Source organism: Sebastes fasciatus, chromosome 13, assembly GCF_043250625.1.
Source record: "Sebastes fasciatus isolate fSebFas1 chromosome 13, fSebFas1.pri, whole genome shotgun sequence".
Taxonomy (NCBI): domain Eukaryota; kingdom Metazoa; phylum Chordata; class Actinopteri; order Perciformes; family Sebastidae; genus Sebastes; species Sebastes fasciatus.
Window position 1 is genome coordinate 14,976,746 of NC_133807.1, and position 20,768 is coordinate 14,997,513.

Sequence of the window (20,768 nt, forward strand, 5' to 3'; positions counted from 1 at the left end):
GTAGTAATGATGACCGTCCACTCACTCTGGTCAGAATAGTTCTTTGACTTGAGCTCCTGCTGTTTCGTCTGCAGCTCCAGAAACTCCACCTGCACCTGCAGGTCCTTCTTCTCAGCTTCCAACGCATCCTCAAATTCAATGAATTTCTGATGGAAGAGACATGAGCAAAAATTAGAAAATACATTCACAAACTGCACTAAAAGTGACAAGTTAGATAACATTGTAATTATTGTATTTTAATTGAATTTGTGCAATTAATATGGAAAAACACTGCATACTAACATTACTATGCTTGTGGTTAAAACACAGCGTTGTCCTGTAATAATGAAATTGTTCACAGCAGGAATCATTTCAGGACGATTCAGTGACACCAGCTGACTGACGACTAAGTGTGAGTGCAGATTTTAACCTTTGCCTCTTATAGAAAGGTTGGAGTTTGTCAACAGCTCTATATAATACCTCAGTTTGTCCTCCAGTGTACACATAAACTCAGTGAACACAGAGCTGTCGACTTCCCTTTCACACTGCCTGTTTCGTTTTTTTTATATAAAGCTGTTCACAATGACGTCCTTTTTCAGTGCAGCAAGTCCACACAGTCTTAATACTGTAATCCTCTGACTGTAGGGAGACTATGGAACCAGAATATGCAGCAGATATTCCCCACACAAAAGGGCAACAGCTACAATATGATGACCTTCAGTATGATATAACAGCTAATACTGATATTTAGCACTGTGGAGAATAACAACCCCTACTTGTTTGTTATATGCAGAGTGGATTTTAGCAGGAAAATGAACCAATAAGTCCTTTCAGCTACTGACTGACTCCAGCTCTGAAGGTAACACAGATGTTACTCTTCTTGCTGGCTGATTTAACAGGACAAGTTCTTCAGCAAATTGACTTAATGACAAACAAATGTGACTCAATAAAAGGTGAATTTGCATCTTATTATCAACTACCAAGCTGAACAAATAGCCGCCATACTGTTTTCTTTTTGGAACTTTGCTACCAATATACTGAACAACAAGCTTATATATAAATTAAGAATCTGACTATATACATAATAAGGGGAGTCACGATATAACGGTATTGACGATAACCGTGATATTAAAAACTAAAATATTGATATCATGGTAACAATACACAAGTGGTAATATCATGTAATTAATCCAATGCCTCTTAAATGGTTACAGATGATCTCTCCCCCTCCCTACAATCGTATTTTCAATGTAATTAATTAGCCAAAAAGAGACAAAATGCATAATAAACACAGTTAAAGATTATTTTTTTTATTTTTATTTTCTTTAGATATCGCGATAATATCTTTATCGTGAATTATTTTGGCCATAATAATCGTATAGTGAAAATCTATGAGTGACAGCCCTACGCACAATTATATATTCCATCGCTAATAACATTTAATATCTGAGGGCCAGCATGGTGTGTTTTCTAGTGCTAAAAATGTAGTAAGACTACTTCACAAAAAAAGAATAACCCTTCTCTAAATAGATAAAAGGAGGGATGTTTTTTGCTTATATTGGGTGTTTTTTTTAAATAAAAAATGTAATGGCCTAAATCTAGTGACCACCATAATGCTGTAAAGCTCTACCTTCAGAGCAGCAGACCACAGTATCAAGAAATAATATCCTTCGTCCTATCCCTTTGGCCCGGGAACACATCCTACAGCAAAGCCCTTTAAATGCACTCCACTATCCACCACTTTTACCTGCAAAACCTCTCTAATCTCCGGAGTATTTCCTATTAAAATGCAGTATTAAGGCGGTACAACATACAGTAGTTGATGGATGTATGGTCTGGGATATTGTGTTATTCTGTCCAGCATTAATAACTAATTAGGTAGCTTTGTGATGACTGAGTGAAGCTAATGTGCCTCACTGACCAACCATAGCTAAGTGCATTTGACTGCAATGTGGTCACACTTCCAACAACTTACACTGTGTACTGCTTAAACAGAGAGTGAACTGACAACAGCATGCCTCTGTTTATAATTAGTATAAAACCGTGAAGGAAAGTTCTCCGGTCACATGTCAAGATAGTGGTTTTAGAAAAACGGATTTGTGACCGTGTCAAATCTGCAGGCCGAGAAGCCAGTCATATGGATTGAAGCTCCCATGTACAACTGACTAAAGCAAATCACATCAAGAGGGAAGGTGATAAGAGCACGGTCAGAGGCAGAGATGATCTTTCACTGTCATCACACTTTGAGAAGTGTTAGTGACACAAAGGGATGGATCAATCCGGCAGGCGGCCTCAGTACAAGACAGAAAAAGACGTCGCAAAATGGCTGAATTTGTTAACCTCACTTCAGTAACTGTAAATCCAGGATATCTTGGTAAAGGCCTCATGAGCAGACATGGAGCTGTGGCTTTGTTTACCATTAGCTGGAGCCTAATAACCTTGTAATCTGAGCTGCTTTTTGCTCGATGCTCCCAGTGTCTTGCGAGAGGGTGTGTTATTGTTTTCCTCCGGCTCGGAGATTCTCTCTCTCACTCTGACATTTCTTTGTATTAGCCTTTGCCTCTGTCCGATCTGGCCTGTGCCCCCATACTGCAGCTCTCTAAACCTCAGTCTGTTTCTCTTTCTCTCTGCTTTTGTAGGTCTGTTTCTGCTCCTCATAAACACAAATCAGGTTACAGTGCCAGGCTCCCTCAGTGTGCTCTGTGTACTATTGATTTCCTATGATTCCCCACCCCTCGCACGGCGTACCATCCCCCATTATACCCCTCCGATAGTCAGACAAAACTGTCTCTGTTTATGTGGTCCATTCAAAATTGTCACCTAATTTGAGCTGCAGATGTAAATCGACTTCTCTCACTGGCTACAAACGTAACCTAAGAGTCCTGAACGCCAAAGACAATCAAGACACAATCAAATACACTTGACCATAAACGATGACTATATTATATTAAAGTCTAAATTGGTTTAATTGCCACTTATAAAAATGTTTAAGTTATAAATAAGGCCACAGTTTAACATTTAAAAGGAGTGGGTCCAATATGAAACCCAGCTTTGGCTTGAAGGATCCAGTCACGGAAAGTGAAAGAATACAACTATATGCTTGTTAAAACTACTGAACAAGGCAACTGCCTAAACTGTTTGACAGTCAGCAGAAGAAGACAGCATCAACCTCTGCGTCAATGTGCTGCTACACTCACTACAAACTTCCCTGGATACAGAAAAAAAAAACCAGTCAGTTTTTTGTGGGTTGTTTAGATCAGAAAACACGTGATTCAACAATCCATTCAGATTTGGCTCCTCTTCCTATGTCACATGCAGGTTCATTAGACTATATCGCCCACAGTTTGAGAACTACCTTTGCAAAGGTGCTCCATATTTTTCTCACGGGCCAATCAGAGCAGACTGAGCTTTTTCTTAAAGAGACAGGCACTAAAACGGAGCGTTTCAGACAGAGGGTGATTACAGGTATATTCAGACAGACTGTATGAGAAAAATAATATTTTTTGAACATTCAAGCATGTAAACATGTTCTAGTAGAAATCTGAAAATGAGCATATGTCCTCTTTAACTAACCTAAAAAGGGAGCATAACTCAAATTGTGGACGTGTGTGCCACATAGGAAGTTTTAAATGTAGGGTTTCTCTTGTCTGGTGAGCTAAACTGTATCATTAGCCGAAAAAAAAGAGAAGCAGGATCAGACAACCGTGTTCCAGTTTTTAACTGGAATGAACAAGGTCATTTTCAAGATATCGTGTAAAGATAAACTCTGCTTTTAAAGCATGTTTTATCATAGAGAGTTTTGGTATATTGAGCTACATTAGCATGAAGTCTTATCTTCACAAAAACGTATAACAGATCTTCCACCAGCTCAATGTCAGGATTCAAGATTCAATCATTTATCACCACATCAACCGCAGTTGATTAGGAATTTGTTTTGGTGCGCTTAGCAACAAAAAATATAATCACATAACACACATAACAAAAACATAGTGCTACAATACAAATACAGTAACAATACAATAAATACAGAAGTGAAACCAGATGATTCATACCCTTAAAGTGACAAGTTAAAGTGCATGTGCTTGTTTATACACCCGGTGGAGCATTTAGGATGCTGATTGCTTCGGGATGTCTGATTTACATACTGTAACACTGTTGATTTCCATATCTGAGGGATATACTGTCATTATGATATTTTACTACTTTCTCTTCACCAGCAAATTATCATACAGACACTTTTAGTTTCAGTTTTGGTATCAATGTTAAGAAGAAAAAAACAAAAACATGTCTGGACCTGTTGGCATCTGTCAATTACAACAATGGCTCCTACTGTTACCTGCAGTACCTGTTGGTTTTTTAAGCATTAATGCAACAATTAATTGATGAATCGATTCGTTGTGAACTATTGAATTAATCGCCAACTATTTTGATAATCAGTTTAAGTAATTTTTTAAGAAAAAAACTTCAAACTTCTTCGATTCCAGCTTATTAATGTGAATATTTTCTGGTTTCTTTACTCCTCTATGACAGTAAACTGAATATCTTTGAGTTGTGGACAAAACAAGACATTTGAGGACGTCATCTTGGGCTTTGGGAAACACTGAGCGACATGTTTCACCATTTTCCTGACATTTTATAGACCGGACAACTAATCAATTAACCGAGAAAATAATCACGAATTTAATCAACAATGAAAATAATCGTTACAGCCCTAAATGCAACCACAATTTTATAATAAATATAGTGGATTTGTTTCTGTCATGACATTAAAATAAGCTTAAAAATGCTAACACTAAAAAGTTAATACAAACCAGCAAGTCCTCTCTCAATTAACAGCTTAAAGTGAAAACAAACTAGATAACCGACACAGTGGAGGAAGCACATCGGGGAGAGCAGAGGATGAAACAGACTAACAGCTGAGCTAAGCTGATACTAGCAGGGCTGCCAGTGATATGCTGAGGCCTCTTTGGATGGGAGGAGGATTAAAGTTGCTTTATGATGCCTGCTGGATCCCACGGCTGCTGTTACACTGGTCAGAGAAAAAAATAAAAAAGACTTGCTGGAGGTGGAGCTTGGTTTGTAATGTAATAGCTCTGTATTGATGTCCACTTTTGTCGTTTGTGTCCCTGTTCTTGCTGTGTTTTCAAGTGTCAACGCCCACTGAGAGTCGTGCTTACACGCTTCATCTGTCAAAGCTGTGCAGACTGTCCCTTTATCACCATTTACTGTGTGTACTCTACCATGTTCTTACTTTGTGTTTGCATACGCATTTACATGTGAGATATATGCTGTGTGGAAGCTCAGGTATAATAAAAGAGCACTAAAAATGAAACTAATTCCTCTTATGTATTGTAAAAACAGACATTTGTATTGTACATTTGAGTTAGCATTAATGTTTGCAGTGGTGGAAGCACTGGTAGTAGTTGTAGTACTAATGGTAGTGTTAGTAGCAGAAGTAGTTAAACTGTAAAAGTAAAAAGTGAGGTAGGTCCAACACTATTACAGTGGTATTAGCAGACCTAGTAATATGAGCAGTTGTATTAGTGAATAAAAATGCTATTATCCATACATATACATGTGTTTCAATATGTGAGTACTGTTTACTTGCATGTACTTGTATAAGTTAGCTGTACATATTTACTCTGCTGCCACTATTTCCTAAAGAAACATTATTTTGTCTGTGATATGCTGATGTTATATTGACCTCAACATCTTGGCTTAACTGGTATGGTATCACTGCAATATCCCTGGAAAGCAGATTTAGATTAAAAGGGTATTATGCCAAATCATTTCCATTTTGCAGTACTTTTTTTTTTGCTTTACTACACTTTAAACCTTGCACTGATGTCTTAATGACACATTTTTCTGACACCTGAGGATACCTGCTGTGTAAAAACACTTATAAAAAATAAAATAAAATATATATTCTAAAGTAAATGTAATGGCTAATCCTTTTATTTTTTTCTTGAGTAAAATTTTGATTTAGGTATTATCATTTTCAAGTAAAAGTACAGAGTTTATAGGCCTATACATTCCTCATTTAATTTTAAAACAATTGTAACTTGCACACTTTGCTATAGTATATAGTATGTTATTGTTATTCTATGTTAATATTCTCTATTTTCTAAGCTAGTTAATATATTCTTTATATTATGTAATCACAGATATTATCTCTAGTGTTGATATGTATATTTATTGTTATCATTTATCATTTGTGATATTCAAGCTTGTCTGTATAAAGATGCCCTTTATAAATATATATATTCTTTATATTGTGTATACTATAGATATTATCTCTAGTGTTGATATGTATATTTATTGTATAATTTCTGTTCCTTGTGCAATGCCTGGATAACCTGCTGCTGTAACAAGAATTTCACAATTTGGGATTAATAAACTACAACTATCTATTTATCCATCTATTTCTTTAAAGCTTAATATAAGACAGTGTTGAACATCTGCCAGCAGTGCATTGAGACTAAAATAAGCTCATGTCACAGGCCTAAACATGAGTCACATGTCTGGTTCAACCCTCTCAGATCAGATCAGACAGGCCACCGTGACTATGAGAGAAGCAGCGTGTGGATGTGATGATGATGCGGGTGTATAGAGAGATAGGCCCATCATCAGAGCACAGTGACTCACCTCCTCTGCCTGCTTACGAAGCGCTTTCTCCCTCTCGTACTGGGTGATGAGCTGCTCGTTGTCCTCCTTCAGCAGCTCCAGCTCCACCTCGTGCTCCTGGTTCTCCGTCAGCACCCCGTCCAGGTTCTCCAGGACGTTCACCACCAGCGGCATCAGCTCCTTCACCACCTCCTCGTCGTAGCTGCGGATCAGCCGCTCGAACTCCCGGTAGATGCTGTTGGCCAGGCCGGACACACGCTCCGACATCACGGAGCCGGAGCCGTAGTCGTCCTGGTACACCACCTCGTCTATCTGCAGCTCCATCATCTTGGCAAAGCTGCTAGGAACCGGCTAGATGATGGAGGAGGAGGCTGCGCTCACACAGTTTTTATTTTTTTATTTCAGGGCCTACAATAAGGCGAGATCTGTCACAAGGTTTGCAGTCAGTGCAGAAAAACGCACATTTAATCACAGGATTTACTCAAATAAAAGTAATGTTGCAGCAACACAGATTCACTGCATGAAACAGGCTTGTTGCTGTGTGTAAGGGCGCATAACCTTGAAATAAGTGGCTGTAATATCTTGATGTAAAGATGTAAAGAGGCCCCCTCCTCCTCCTCCAGCAGCAGCCCGGTTGTGTCGCCTCCAGACGCGGCCAAGCTATCACTCTCCTCCCGCAGAGAGCGTCTGATCCTGGGCGCAGTGGCCAGCCTGTGGGTCGGCCCTCGTTGAGTCCATGCCTTCCTTCGTCGATGATATTGCACCTGCCTCTCTCTCAGCAGCCGCAGCCATGGACCTCGGCCATTGCTGCTGGCAAAGGGAAATAAATAAATTAATAATAAATAAGGGAAATAAATAATCTATCAGTCCAAATCCGCTGCTATAATGTCGTTTCCTCCATGTTTTTGTTCAACCCTTCCAGCGGGCGGCTGCTGTCCAGACTCGGGTGGTGGTGGTGATGGTGCTGTGTCTCCCTATGGGAGAGGCTCTCCCTGCTGCTGTTCAGATGGTGGAGCCAGCTGACCGACTCTGGATGACGTCACAGCGTCTGCATTGAACCAGCAGGCTCTCAACCACGTGTCAAGTCAGCAAGACTAGACCGGATACGAAGCTTCACGATTTCAAAATAAAAGCTACAATCGTGATCATCATGTTCAAGATAAATGCTCGGACATGAAAACAACAATAAATTATAACAGTAATAATATGGCAATGGAATTTGTTTACAAAATAATAAAAAAAGACATAAGGAAACGAAGAAAGAAACCAAAAATAATACAAAATATATAAATACATACAAATGTTTGTAAAATAACTTTGCATGCACAAACCAAACTAAATAAATACAAAGAAATGATGGTTAAAGTTGTAACGAGTAACTTCAGATTACTTAATTTAAGGTCTGGGATTTTATGCACTCACAACTGGTTGTTATACTTCTCCCCATATGGTTTTGAATTGGGTTAGTTTGTTCTTCTTTATACCTAGTTTCTGAAAACTATGGTATATTCTGAAATCAGAGGCAACTGTAACATCTGCTTTGTCAGAGTTGACCAGGATAATTTAAAATGCCTGGGGTCATGCATCCAAATTCCCAAGAAACATTTGATTAGATATCGAAAACTACTACATTTTAACTTATTTTTCACATTTGTTCCGGTACATTCCCTGTAACCGTTATCTCCTTAAATGGTGATCTAAATACCAAATTCTCATAAACAATACTGAGGACATGACCTCAGTGCCCACAATAGTAGCAACAGCCGTCTTTTTGGTTTATGCTTCACATGCGTGCTTTTATTTTGTAAGTTGAAACCGGAAGTTGTAACAATCTTCGTAGACCACTTGACCTCAGTCCGCAGCAGTAAACTGCTGCTATAATTTAATAATAATGACAATGCACTCTCCAAAAAGGAAACAAAATGCTTAACAATCCAAACAAACAAAAGCAATTATACATGATTAGGCCATCATCTATAAAACCTTATTGATGGATTATTTTAAAATTAAATGTGTGGCCCATTTTAATAGATTCTATTTCCCACCTACTAGAATAAAAGTACCTCGATCTAAAAAAAATGTGTTTAACTGACAGCTCTAATTGTCTGAACACTGCAACAAAAATACAGATTTTGTTTTAGTATGCACATCAAAGCTGTGTCTGAAGGGGTCAGCATATGAGAACTGGCTGTGAACAATGAGTGCTGCTGAATTTAAATAAATGATAGCTTGGATCAATAGTGGCTTAAGCTACCAGCAGCTTCACATTGAAAATTAATGCATGAAGAGATACAGCTACAGTTGGGCCATCTGGATGTAATTTAAAATATTGTCAGAAAAGAGACTTACCTCCACATTTATTCCCATGACAAAACAAGATGTGGAAAGCTGAATAGATTTCCACAGTCAGGCTTTTATCAGGTACTTGCTGCAAATGCACTTGACTCTGTAAAAGAGATGAACAGAGTTGCAAACATCTTCCTGTAGTGGACATTACCGATTAGCATAAATAGGGAGGCATATCTTTGTTGTCAATCGATATTAAAGTAACTTTTGCACACATTAACACAAATTCGATGTTAAAATAAAACAAGAAACAGTATATATATATATATATATATATATATATATATATACTGTATCTATATATATACACCACCATATATGGGAGGAGCAGAACTGAATCAGAGGGATGAGTGCTCAGAGGATGGCCTGAGACAAAGTCATTAGTTTGCTGATTTGTGGCCGGAGCAGGCTAATTATCTGTCAGCTGACCTGAGTGAAGTTTATTGATGGACTCGCATAATGCATAAGCATACAAACATAATACATATCACAAGGGGCCTGATAAAGATATTGAAGATGTCCTTGTGTTATATTTATTCCTTGCCTTTAAAAAAAAAAAAACACTTTTTAATAAAATGATTTTCAAATGTAAACTGTTGTTCCCTGAATGGAATCAATAATACCAACAGGTATGAATTTATGCTCAACAAGACGAATGCCTTAACATACAGACGTAGGCAAAATTGTTGGTACTCTTCCGTTAAAGAAAGAAAACCTCACATTGGTCACTGAAATAACTTGAAACTGACAAAAGTAATAATAAATAAAAATGTACTGAAAATTAACTAATGAAAATCAGACATTGTTTTTGAATTGTGGTTCAACAGAATCATTTTAAAAAACAAACTGATGAAACTGGCCTATACAAAAATGATGGTAGCCCTAGAAAAGATGTAAAATAATGTGACCATAGGGACATATTAAACTAAGGTGTGTCCTGTAATTAGCATCACAGGTATCTTCAAACTTGTAATCAGTCAGTCTGCCTATTTAAAGGGTGAAAAGTAGTCACTGTGCTGTTTGGTATCATGGTGTGTACCACACTGAACATGGACCACAGAAAGCTAAGGAGAGAGTTGTCTCAGGAGATCAGAAAGAACATTATAGACCTTCATGTTAAAGGTAAAGTCTATAAGACCATCTCCAAGCAGCCTGATGTTCCTGTGACTACAGCTGCACATATTATTCAGAAGTTTAAGGTCCATGGGACTGTAGCCAACCTCCCTGGACGTGGCCGCAAGAGGAAAATTGATGACATATTGAAGAGACGGATAATACGAATGGTAACCAAAGAGCCCAGAACAACTTCCAAAGAGATTAGAGGTGAACTCCAAGGTCAAGGTACATCAGTGTCAGATCGCACAATCCGTCGCTGTTTGAGCCAAAGTGGACTTAATGGAAGACGACCGAGGAGGACACCACTGTTGAAAGCAAATCATAAAAAAAGCGAGACTGGAATATGCCAAAATGCATATTGACAAGCCACAAAGCTTCTGGGAGAATGTCCTTTGGACAGATGAGACAAAACTGGAGCTTTTTGGCAAGTCACATCAGCTCTATGTTTACAGATGCAAAAATGAAGCATACAAAGAAAAGAACACTGTACCTAATGTGAAACATGGAGGAGGCTCGGTTATGTTATGGGGCTGCTTTGTTGCATCTGGCACAGGGTGTCTTGAATCTGTGCCGGGTACAATGAAATCTCAAGACTATCAAGGCATTCTGGAGCGAAATGTGCTGCCCAGTGTCAGAAAGCTTGGTCTCCGTCGCAGGTCATGGGTCCTCCAACAGGATAATGACCCAAAACACAGCTAAAAACACCCAAGAATGGCTAAGAACAAAACATTGGACTGTTCTGAAGTGGCCTTCTATGAGCCCGGATCTAAATCCTATTGATCATCTGTGGAAGGAGCTGAAACATGCAGTCTGGAGAAGGCACCCTTCAAACCTGAGACAGCTGGAGCAGTTTGCTCATGAGGAGTGGGCCAACATACCTGTCGACAGGTGCAGAAGTCTCATTGAGAGTTACAGAAATCGCTTGTTTGCAGTGATTGCCTCAAAAGGTTGTGCAACTAAATATTAAGTTAAGAGTACCATCATTTTTGTCCAGGCCAGTTTCATTAGTTTGTTTTTTAAAATGATTCTGTTGAACCAAAATTCAAAAGCAATGTCTGATTTTCATTAGTTAATTTTCAATAAATTTTTATTTATTATTACTTTTCTCAGTTTCAAGTTATTTCAGTGACCTTTGTGGGTTTTTCTTTCTTTAACGGAAGAGTACCAACAATTTTGCCTACGTCTGTAAGAGGGAAGGGTGGTTACAGCTTCAAGACCCCACAGATAGGACAGCATACGACGTATTAAAATCACTTCTAGACAATGACAAAAGGGAAGGAGTTGAGGGCAAACATCTTTCACTTGAACTCTCTTTCACTCAGACAAGTGTAGCTTGGGCTATTGTTGCTGTGGAGAGGAATAACAATGGGGACAAAAACTGGTCAATGAAGCATAAAACCTGTAGATAAAGGGCCCACAGCTCCGAAACCAAGTGACGCTTTACTGCCTCTATACTTAACTATTTCCAGCAGCACAAGAAAATGTAAAAATAGTAAATAGTTGACAGCAATACTCACATGGTACTCTTTAAATTGTCTATCTGGAAAGCAAGACGGCAGTATTCATTTAAATGATGAAATAGTCAGACAAACATAGATGCTTCAGTTGTTCTTATTTCATTCAGTAGGTGGCAGTGAAATACTGACAATATTTACATTTCACACCACTCTTCAGTTTTCTTCAGAGGCTGACAGCAGAAGGCGGGTGGTCCTTTGAAACCAACAAGAGGTTTGAGGTCTACTACTGCTTGGTACGGCACCAAAAATGGACAAAGCAGATGATAAACCTGGTTTTGGGTTGTGAACATAAATAAGCTTAGTTTTCTTAGCAAGTAAAATATTAAAGTCTTATATTACTTAATTTGCTTGGTGACTTTGGATCTCTGTTAGTTGGTGCTAAACTATTTAAAACATTTTCTTGCAATTCATTATTACCCAGGTATAAAGTTACAATAAGCAGACAAATTTAAAGCAGTTAATACCGTATACAGTGGATCATTTTAACTTGAGGTATAAGTACAATAAGTGGCTTCATACTGAACTGAAGTTTGACTGACGGGATTTCTCAGCTCCTGTTGTTTACCTCCTGCCAAATGAGTCACGGGATGCTCCACATAAGTAGTTACAAAAGTACAATAAACATCTTGAGCTTTTATTATGAGTTAGATAAACTCACAGCATACTTCACCTACTTTCAACCTGAAAAAAGATATGCGCAATCAGCCAGATTAACTGACAACACCTGTGTTAGCATAGTAGTCCTACGTTGTTATTGCCTAAAATGCCCCGAATACCATTCTGTACCATCATTCAGTCACCTGAGACATGAGTTGTTTATCTGTCTCATATCACACACAAGTGCACAGTAATCGTTGTTGATGAAGGTTACGCAATCGCCTAGTTTCCTTCTCGTTGTTGCTCACGACACAGAAATCTCTCATACAGAGAAGCTGCATGTGAAAGAGGCTTTGGTTACTCAAGACGCTGGTCATAATGGTGCAAGTAATCAGCCAGAACTCATTCCTCACCAATGCCAAGTCATTCTTACCCACAAATGTGAGCACAATAGGATGCTGAGCATGAAATTGTAATTTCAAGGCTGACATCGTGTACGTGTAATAGCCCTTTTCTTGGACTGGTTGTGTACAATTTGTACCGCCTGCTCTCTTTGGCCTTCGTTGTTAGGAAATGCATGCTCAAGTATAATTATTTTCTTTAAAGCAAGGAGACCTAGTTTTGTGGGCTGCCGGGTAGCATACAAATAGGATTCCTACCCAATGTATACTCACATATACAAACATTATTTTGTCTGCTCTTTTAGACTGTTGCTTGAAGGAATAAATGGAAAACAGTGCTGCAGATTCAGATGTGCATAGCTAACACTACATTTTCTTCAGGCATTAAGTGGACATTTTGTCTTGGAACAAGCAGCCTGCACAGAGTTCTGCCGAAGGGCAAATCTGTACAAAAGCATCAGTGTCAGTGATTCAAGAATTCACTATAAAACTGGAGCAGACAAGCCTTAGTTTGTATGTCCCATTTACACTGATCCAGACAAACATTTAACAAGGTATGCATGGTATTTCAATTTTTGAAAAGCAAAGTCAATGTAAATATTTCACCTCTTTTAATTAGTTATTATTAAATGTCAAATAGAGAAAACATGTTATGATTTGCTATGTTTTTAAGAAAAACAAAATAAACAAACTTTTAAATGCAAAATAACAGTTTTATTGCAATAAACAGGATTTTCTTCTTCTGCTGCGCTCATTGCCTGCCAGGCACATCAACACACGGGGGACAGGCCGGCACCAGAATAACATGAATGTGCGTCATGAATGTGGGTGAAAAGGTGATTATCAATGAGCCCACCTGGACTCAGGTAGGCCACGCGCTTGTCCAGAGTTCACTTGTCTTCAGCCGTTTTAATTTAAAACATAAACAGAGGCCTACCCCAAGCAAAAAAAAGGCATGTTCTCAGATAAAGCGAGCAATGAAGACAAAGCAGAAAAGTACCTGCACAATACATCCGCATACAATCAAAATGGAATTTTCTTTAAAGGAAGCAGAAACATTTGGGAGTAAACAATGGCATTCATCGATGTTTCAAAAGTCAATTTTTGGCTTCTATCCTCGAGCGGAGTTTGCGCTCCGACAGCAGAACATTATTGTTAGACACATGTTGAGATGAAGGGATAATTAAGGCAAGAAAGATGAAAAAATGCGGAGCTGATATAAGGCTTCGATTAAACAGTCATTAGTTGTAGTCCAACACATGTACTATTATGTAAAACTGCCAAAGAAAAAGGTTTTATGTAGCAATCCAATAAGGATCCAGCAACACATAAAAAGGTGGCACTAGTGGAACTCCCTGAAACATTTTACATTAGTGATGTATTCACCCCCTCCTGATTGAACGCCTACACATTAAGGTTTAAGCACCTTCAAATTTGAGCAAATGTATGCCGTGATTTAAAAGGTTTTTTGGTACACTAAATGATTTGAACTGTTTTAAAGCTGAACATTGTACAAGCACTCCATGTCTTTACCATTCTTGAGTTGCAAAAACGTTTTCAAAATGACAAACTGTGCCTTAAAACCGAACTACATTTACAAACAGAAACAGCAAAGAGAGTAACCGCAATATTTAGATTGAACCGTGTCACAGTTGTAGTGATTAGGTGGTAGCTAGCCTGTTGATTGATCGGTTGATGATTGAATGATTGCAGGTTAAATTGAAGAAGAATTGGACAAAGAGCTGGAAGCCAGAAATAAGGCTGAAAGTGCAAGAAGTTGAGGACAACGTATATGAAAAGGAATCTGGTGAGAAGAACAAAAAATCCTGCATCTGTGTTTAGATGTACAGGTGAAATAACGGTGGGGAGAGGGGTGTTGGAATGGGAGAAGATTAACAGAGGAGCAGACAAGAAGTGTTTAGACACGAACAGGGAGGAGAGGTGTGTTCAGCTGATCAGTAGAATACCACACTAGACTTTCCTCCGGGGGGGTTGAGGACCCTGTTGTGAGAGCGAGGCTTGGGTCCAAGATGAGGCTCGTGGTTCTTCCAATCACCGGTCTCATGTGTCCCATCGGGAGGTGAGGAAGAGGAAGGAGCGGGCTTGGGCTCAGGCACAGGCTCAGGCTTTGGAGGGGCTGGGACAGCAGCAGGCTCTTCCTTGGCTGGCATGGGAGCTGGGGGGGCAGCTTCCTCCTTCACCACAGGTTGGATAACCTTGGCTTCCGGTGCTTGGAGAGGAAAAAGTATTTCAGAAATGCCAGAACAGAATATACTGTATATCCTAAAAGCATAAACACCCATTTCCACCTCAAATACATACTGTTTCCACATTTTTTAGAGTCACAGACCCCCTTTACACCTGGCATTAAAATGTGTCTCATATCCAGATTGTATCTAGATATGATTTAACTGGATTACATTTATATCTGGTATTAATGTGTGTACCCAGAGTCCACATTGAGACCTGATCGCTCTGTCTGAAAGGGTTGAGAGGAAGGCTGCATGAAGCACGGGCTTGCAGCCGAGCACAGCGCGTGGAAACATCCGCCTCAAAACGCCGCTGTTTTGGGGGAGAGGGCCCGCAAACGTGACTCTGAGGTACATCTACACTTGCACACACAGAGGGATGACGAGAGGAGACGCTGAGCGCAGACAGAGCGCTGGCGGTGATCTCTCTGGTCACGGCGGAGTTGTAAAGGGGGTCACAGTTGGGATCTCAATGGACCCTATACCTACTGAAAAACTGTCTTAAATAAGCACATTATAAAAAGTCTTATTTGTTTATTCAAAACCTAAGGCAACTGTTGGTATTGATTTGTTCGTATAAACAATGGGTGCAAAGCTCAATATATATCATTAAAACAAAAAAAAAGACCTACCTAGCTATATTCTGATCTCTGTGATCTGCATAACAAGACCCTCTAACAGAGGTACCTTCAAGGCTACAGTGAGTAGGATGACTCAATATAAATCAAATCTGCCCAAAATAGTTCACATGGACATTTTTCTTTATGTAACTCACGTGGTGATGATGCAGCTTCAGGTCCCACACTAAAATTGTCCTGTAAAAAATAAAAGAAGAGGTTTCTCACTGGTTTGGCTGAGTTAACAGGTCCGACATCTTTCTATGACGATGCGGATTACTATAGTACTTGTGGCATCAATATCACAGTCTCTGTATGCAAGAATTAAAGGATAATAATATGGCATAGGATGGCATTTTTTTTCAGGTCATACAGGCTTTAAAAACAGTCCCAAGCACAGTAACCTTTAAAAATAATATTTACAAAAATTCATTCTATGTTCCCAGGCATGATAAACCAGTATGTTTACATGCCTTTCCAGGGCTGCAAGCAAACATCTGTATGCAACACAAACAGCATCACTAACCTCAACACGTTTACAGAAAACTTGGAAACACACTGATTCCTTGAGAAGTGGCTGCTTGGAATTGATTTGGGTCACTGCTGAGATTGTTGCAATAGACTCAGTAGTCTAAGCCAACAATACTCTGGTTGCACAAACACTATTGACCCGTGGGGAAGACTGATTGATACACTAGGGTATGCGACACAGTTGCCATACGCTTCAAGTCTTACAGGATAAAATAAAGATCAATATTAGATAAATGAGGTAACTAGCAGACTTTGGACCCTTACTGCACAGTGAGTAGACAAATATTTTTATTTATTTATGGGGGAACTATTCCTTTAAAGCTCACTAGCTAGTGCGAACTCTGACCAAACGGTCAAACTAGGCAGCGCTGATCAAATAAGAATCAATATTATGTTACGTTAATGCCTATTTCTCTCCTCATTTGTTCTCAGAATCATCTTGTAGTGCACGGTTTAGCTGTAAAATGAGAAAGTTTGTGATCCCGCCGCCATTGTTAAATCCGGTGAAGGAACGCCAAGTTCTGGTCACGTGACCGGAGCACAGCCAATAAGAACACTCTCTCAATAAAATGACCTGTGATTGGTCAAAGTCTCCCGTCACAGGCTAGATTTTCTAAAGCCTGAAAACAGAGCCATGATGTCGGGCAGAAGTTTAGTTATCTCTCAGAACACTTGAATTACAAAATGCTGAAAGGTTATTATGGAGTTTTTGCCCAATGATGCCAACAATATACTGCCTACTGCCACTTTAAGGGGGAAAATGAATAATAAACAAAAAAATAAAACCTAAGTCAAAGTGGAGTATAAAATGTAGGTGCATGGCCTACCTTTGGCTTATTTGGATGGCCTCGGCTTTGGGCAGCTGTCTCTGCAGCACCGAATATGTCGCTGCTTTGTCCACCAGGAGGATTGAGTCTCTTTTGCCGAGCTTGAGGTACAGGATCCCCAAATATTCCGCTACTCTTCCCACCTACACAAAGCATTACCAAGACGTGAGTTAAGTTAAGCAGCGGTGACAGCGTCATAACACACTCCACTTTGTAACATCTAATTTTGATAGGCTAGTGAACTGCACAGCAGATTTATGACACTGTGGCAGAGTGTACTCTGTGGTTATACTTATTGTATACTTATTATTATGTTGAGCTTCTTCATGACCATTCACCCTTCAGCATCGTACCATGAGCAAAAGAAAATTATAGTGTCATATACTGTACACATACTACTGTGGCAGCAATTCACTGACAATTTCAGGGATGCAAATGCCACAGTGAAAAATGAGCAGATAAGGCAGTCAGGGTGACTCGGCAGTCCCTGTCTGGAAACTCAAGACCACTTTTCAACAGTAGACTGGACTGAAAACATACCAGATATACTCCACAAAATCCATAGGTGGATTACATCCAAGCACAGAGAACAGAGAAAGTGTTTATACTGGAATTATCACATCATAGTAACAGTTTTCACACCCTGGACATTAATAGATGTTTTGACTGGCCTGTCTCTGCACATCCATTAGCACTGACAAATGATCTGACCTGGAGGGTTGGAGCGTTTGGGTACACTCTGGGACTCCTCTGGTGGAGCGAAGAGTTTAGAGGTCATCTTATTGGGTCTTCTTGATGCTGCAGAGTCGTCTTCATAGCTACCAAACAAGTTACTGGAGCCACCTCCAGGAGGCTGCGTCACCCTGCAGGACATGAAAGATTACAGTACCACTTTAATATACAGGATCCTATCCAATGTATTCATCCGAGACTCATTTAAATCCATTACCCTGCACAAAAAGTATGACCTGACAAAGACAGACTTCAAATAGAGATTTTAAAATTTAAATAGAGTATTTTTGCTGGTTTACCCTAGGGATGCATGGTTTCGACTATCTGAGCTTTGGGCATCAGCAACATCAGGCCTGACTTAAACATTGCTTTCCTAACTTTGTAAAAACAACATGTAACAAATAAATACAGTACATAAATATACATACTGAATTGTTATTTATTATTAAAATAATAAATCGTACTCCAACAACTTGGTAAAAAATCTTCAAAATGAACAGGAATTAAAATTGATGCGTAAACATTTTAATGCAGCAACAAACTGGTCAAAACTTAAACAGGAATTTAAATTCCAGTATATAATGTATATAGCATATAAACATAGAATTGAATTTATTGGATTGGTCCCATTGTCACTGATATTCGATCCAGCTATTTGAGTCAGTATCAGCCCATCCCTAGTTTACCTGGAATTCATCTTACTAAATCATAACAGATTAAAGTTAATACTTGTCAGAGGATGTTGACTCTTACCAGATGTCAAGAGTCATGGACAGAAATTAAGCTTTCTGTGGCAGATCACTGAACATTTCTACTGGCCACTCAATATATCATGCAACCTTAATCCATGACTATTTTAAATTTAGGAATTGCTTTTTTTAAATAATATTTCTTAATAGAAATAGCAGGGCAGGTGACATGAGTTTTTTTTTACCTGTCACAGCCAACATTTACCCTGTATTTGGTAGGTGGCAGGTGCTAATTTCATTCCCTGGATGGAGGTTCATGTTTACTGATTACAGTTAAAAACATTAGATAGCTAGATAGTAACTTTATTGATCCCGAGGGAAATTCAAGTTTCCAGCATCACATTAGTAAAAATGCAGTAAAAAAAGTTAGTGGTACAAAGTACAAAACAATATACCAGATATAAGAATACAAGGAGATGAAGAAAAACTGTTAAAACTGAATATAGTGCAGGGTAACAGCTGTGATGCAGGACTATTCAAAAAGTGAATATAGTGCAGAAGAGACTGTTAAAAATGAATATTATTATCTCATTATGTAATTTCTGACACACAACGATAATAACTAGAAAAACAGTAGCTAACCTGGCTATAAATATGTTACAGTTCAGTGGACAGCTTTGCACCCAACGCAGCCAAATAACAGGTTATTTAACTACCGGTATATACACAAGGAATGGCGCCTGTAAACTCGTTAGAATTTATATTATTAAAGCCACTATATACTGCAATATTTAGCAGAGCTGACCCAAAAACTGACAGTCAGTAAGAGGAAACTGAATATCCTGAAGATCAATGTGGCCACACCACCGTTGTTGGTGAGTACAAAGAAGAGCCTTCTGAAGTGTCTTTCACACTTCTGCAGTGATATATCATGCAACCTCAATCCATGACTATTTTAAATTTAGGAATTGCTTTTTTTTTAAATTATATATCTTAATAGAAATAGCAGGGCAGGTGGCTTGAATTGTTAACCGGTCACAGCCAACATTTACCCTGTATTTATATGGGCTGATGCTAATTTCATTCCCTGGATGGAGGTTCATGTTTACTGATTACAGTTAGGAACATTATGTAATTTTTGACACACAGTAGAAGTATTGTCAATACTGTATATACTGCTCCTATTTTTATACTTCCTTCTATTTAAATGGTTCATATTTTGTTACACTGTATTTAGCTCTTCTTCTTTTTTTTTTGCTGTGTTAGCTGATGCAAATTTCCCCACTGCGGGACTAATCTTAAAACAGAAGGGTAACCTGGCTGTAAATATGTTACAGTACAGTGGACAGCTTTGCTCCAACGCAGCCAAATAACAGGTTATTTAACTACCAGTATATACAAGGAATATTTACCCTGTATTTGGGCAGGTGCTAATTTCAGTCCCTGGATGGAGGTTCATTTTTACTGATTAAAGTTAGAAACACTATGTAATTTAGAAGAGTAGAAAACAGTAGGTAACCTGGCTATAAATATGTTACAGTACAGGAATTGCTTTTTTTAAATAATATTTCTTAATAGAAATAGGGCAGGTAACGTGATTATTTAACCTGTCACAGCCAACATTTACCCTGTATTTATTTGGGCAGGTGCTAATTTCATTCCCTGGATGGAGACTCATGTTTACGATGATAAGTAGGAAACAGTAGCTAACCTGGCTATAAATATGTTACAGTAAAGTGGACAGATTTGCACCAACGAAGCCAAATAACAGGTTACACAAGGCATGGCGCCATACGTCTAAACTAGTTAGATTTGATGTTATTAAAGCCACAATATACTGCACTAGTTAGAGGAACTGACCCAAGAACTAACAGTCAGTAAGAGGATATCCTCCAGATCAATGTGGCCACACCGCCGCTGTTGTCTGTGAGTACAAAGAGGAGCACAGTCTGATTCGCTTTCTCACACTTCCGCAGGCGCAGCAAGACAACGCCTGCTCGGTTAGTTAGCTCAGAAGCTAACTCTTAAGTTTGCTAACACAAGACAACTCCAGCTCGAGCTGAGCAGCCACACACAGATGTTTAAGCGTAACTTATCACATCACTGCGTTAAGTTTTAAAGCATTAGTAGAGAAAGGTATGGTGTAAAAACAACCTAGAGCTGCTGTCATGTAACGTACGTTGAGATACCAGTTAGTTAGCTAACAGAGCTACACTCGGCCATTTCTAACACAGACATAACGAAGCTAACGCGACTAATGTTCTTCACCTTGAACTCGGTTTTCCACTATCCAAACCTTGGTACATGTTCGTCGAAGTCATAGTGGTTTTGTTTTGTTCCGAAGACAACTTTGCCAACTGGACGACCAGCAAGTTCCTCCTGTCTTGTCTTGTCTGCGACGTGTGTCCAACCAACTGAAGACTCTCAGTCCACCCAACTGTGACACAGAGGAATATCACTGGTCCGCTGCCAAACTGCTGAGTGATGCGGGTGCGCTCGTTTCATGTCACCCGGTAAGCCCTCCAGAAGGATGGAATTTAAAT

The 20,768-nt window shown here is 39.0% G+C and overlaps 2 protein-coding genes across 18 annotated transcripts in view; both read right to left on the minus strand.

Annotated features, from left to right (window-relative positions):
* mapk8ip3 (mitogen-activated protein kinase 8 interacting protein 3) overlaps window positions 1–7,619 on the minus strand; it is a 33,790-nt gene extending 26,171 nt beyond the window's left edge. For 12 of the 17 annotated variants that reach the window (XM_074655725.1, XM_074655737.1, XM_074655732.1 and 9 more), the window contains exons 1-2: window positions 6,625–7,619; window positions 26–146 (exon numbers count right to left, since the gene is read on the minus strand). In XM_074655725.1, the coding sequence (XP_074511826.1) occupies window positions 26–146; window positions 6,625–6,930 (427 nt within the window). In that variant the 5' untranslated portion in view covers window positions 6,931–7,619. The remainder of the gene's footprint in view (window positions 1–25; window positions 147–6,624) is intronic. The other 5 variants (XM_074655734.1, XM_074655736.1, XM_074655726.1 and 2 more) reach the window with 1 other exon arrangement.
* Window positions 7,620–13,272: 5,653 nt separating this feature from the next.
* jpt2 (Jupiter microtubule associated homolog 2) lies at window positions 13,273–20,672 on the minus strand. Its single transcript, XM_074655738.1, has 5 exons — window positions 20,494–20,672; window positions 17,516–17,667; window positions 16,805–16,947; window positions 15,605–15,644; window positions 13,273–14,810 (listed from the first exon to the last, which is right to left on the minus strand). The coding sequence occupies exons 1-5, from the start codon at window positions 20,544–20,546 to the stop codon at window positions 14,536–14,538; spliced, it is 663 nt and encodes a 220-aa protein (XP_074511839.1). The 5' UTR covers window positions 20,547–20,672; the 3' UTR covers window positions 13,273–14,535.
* Between the last annotated feature and the right edge of the window lie 96 nt (window positions 20,673–20,768).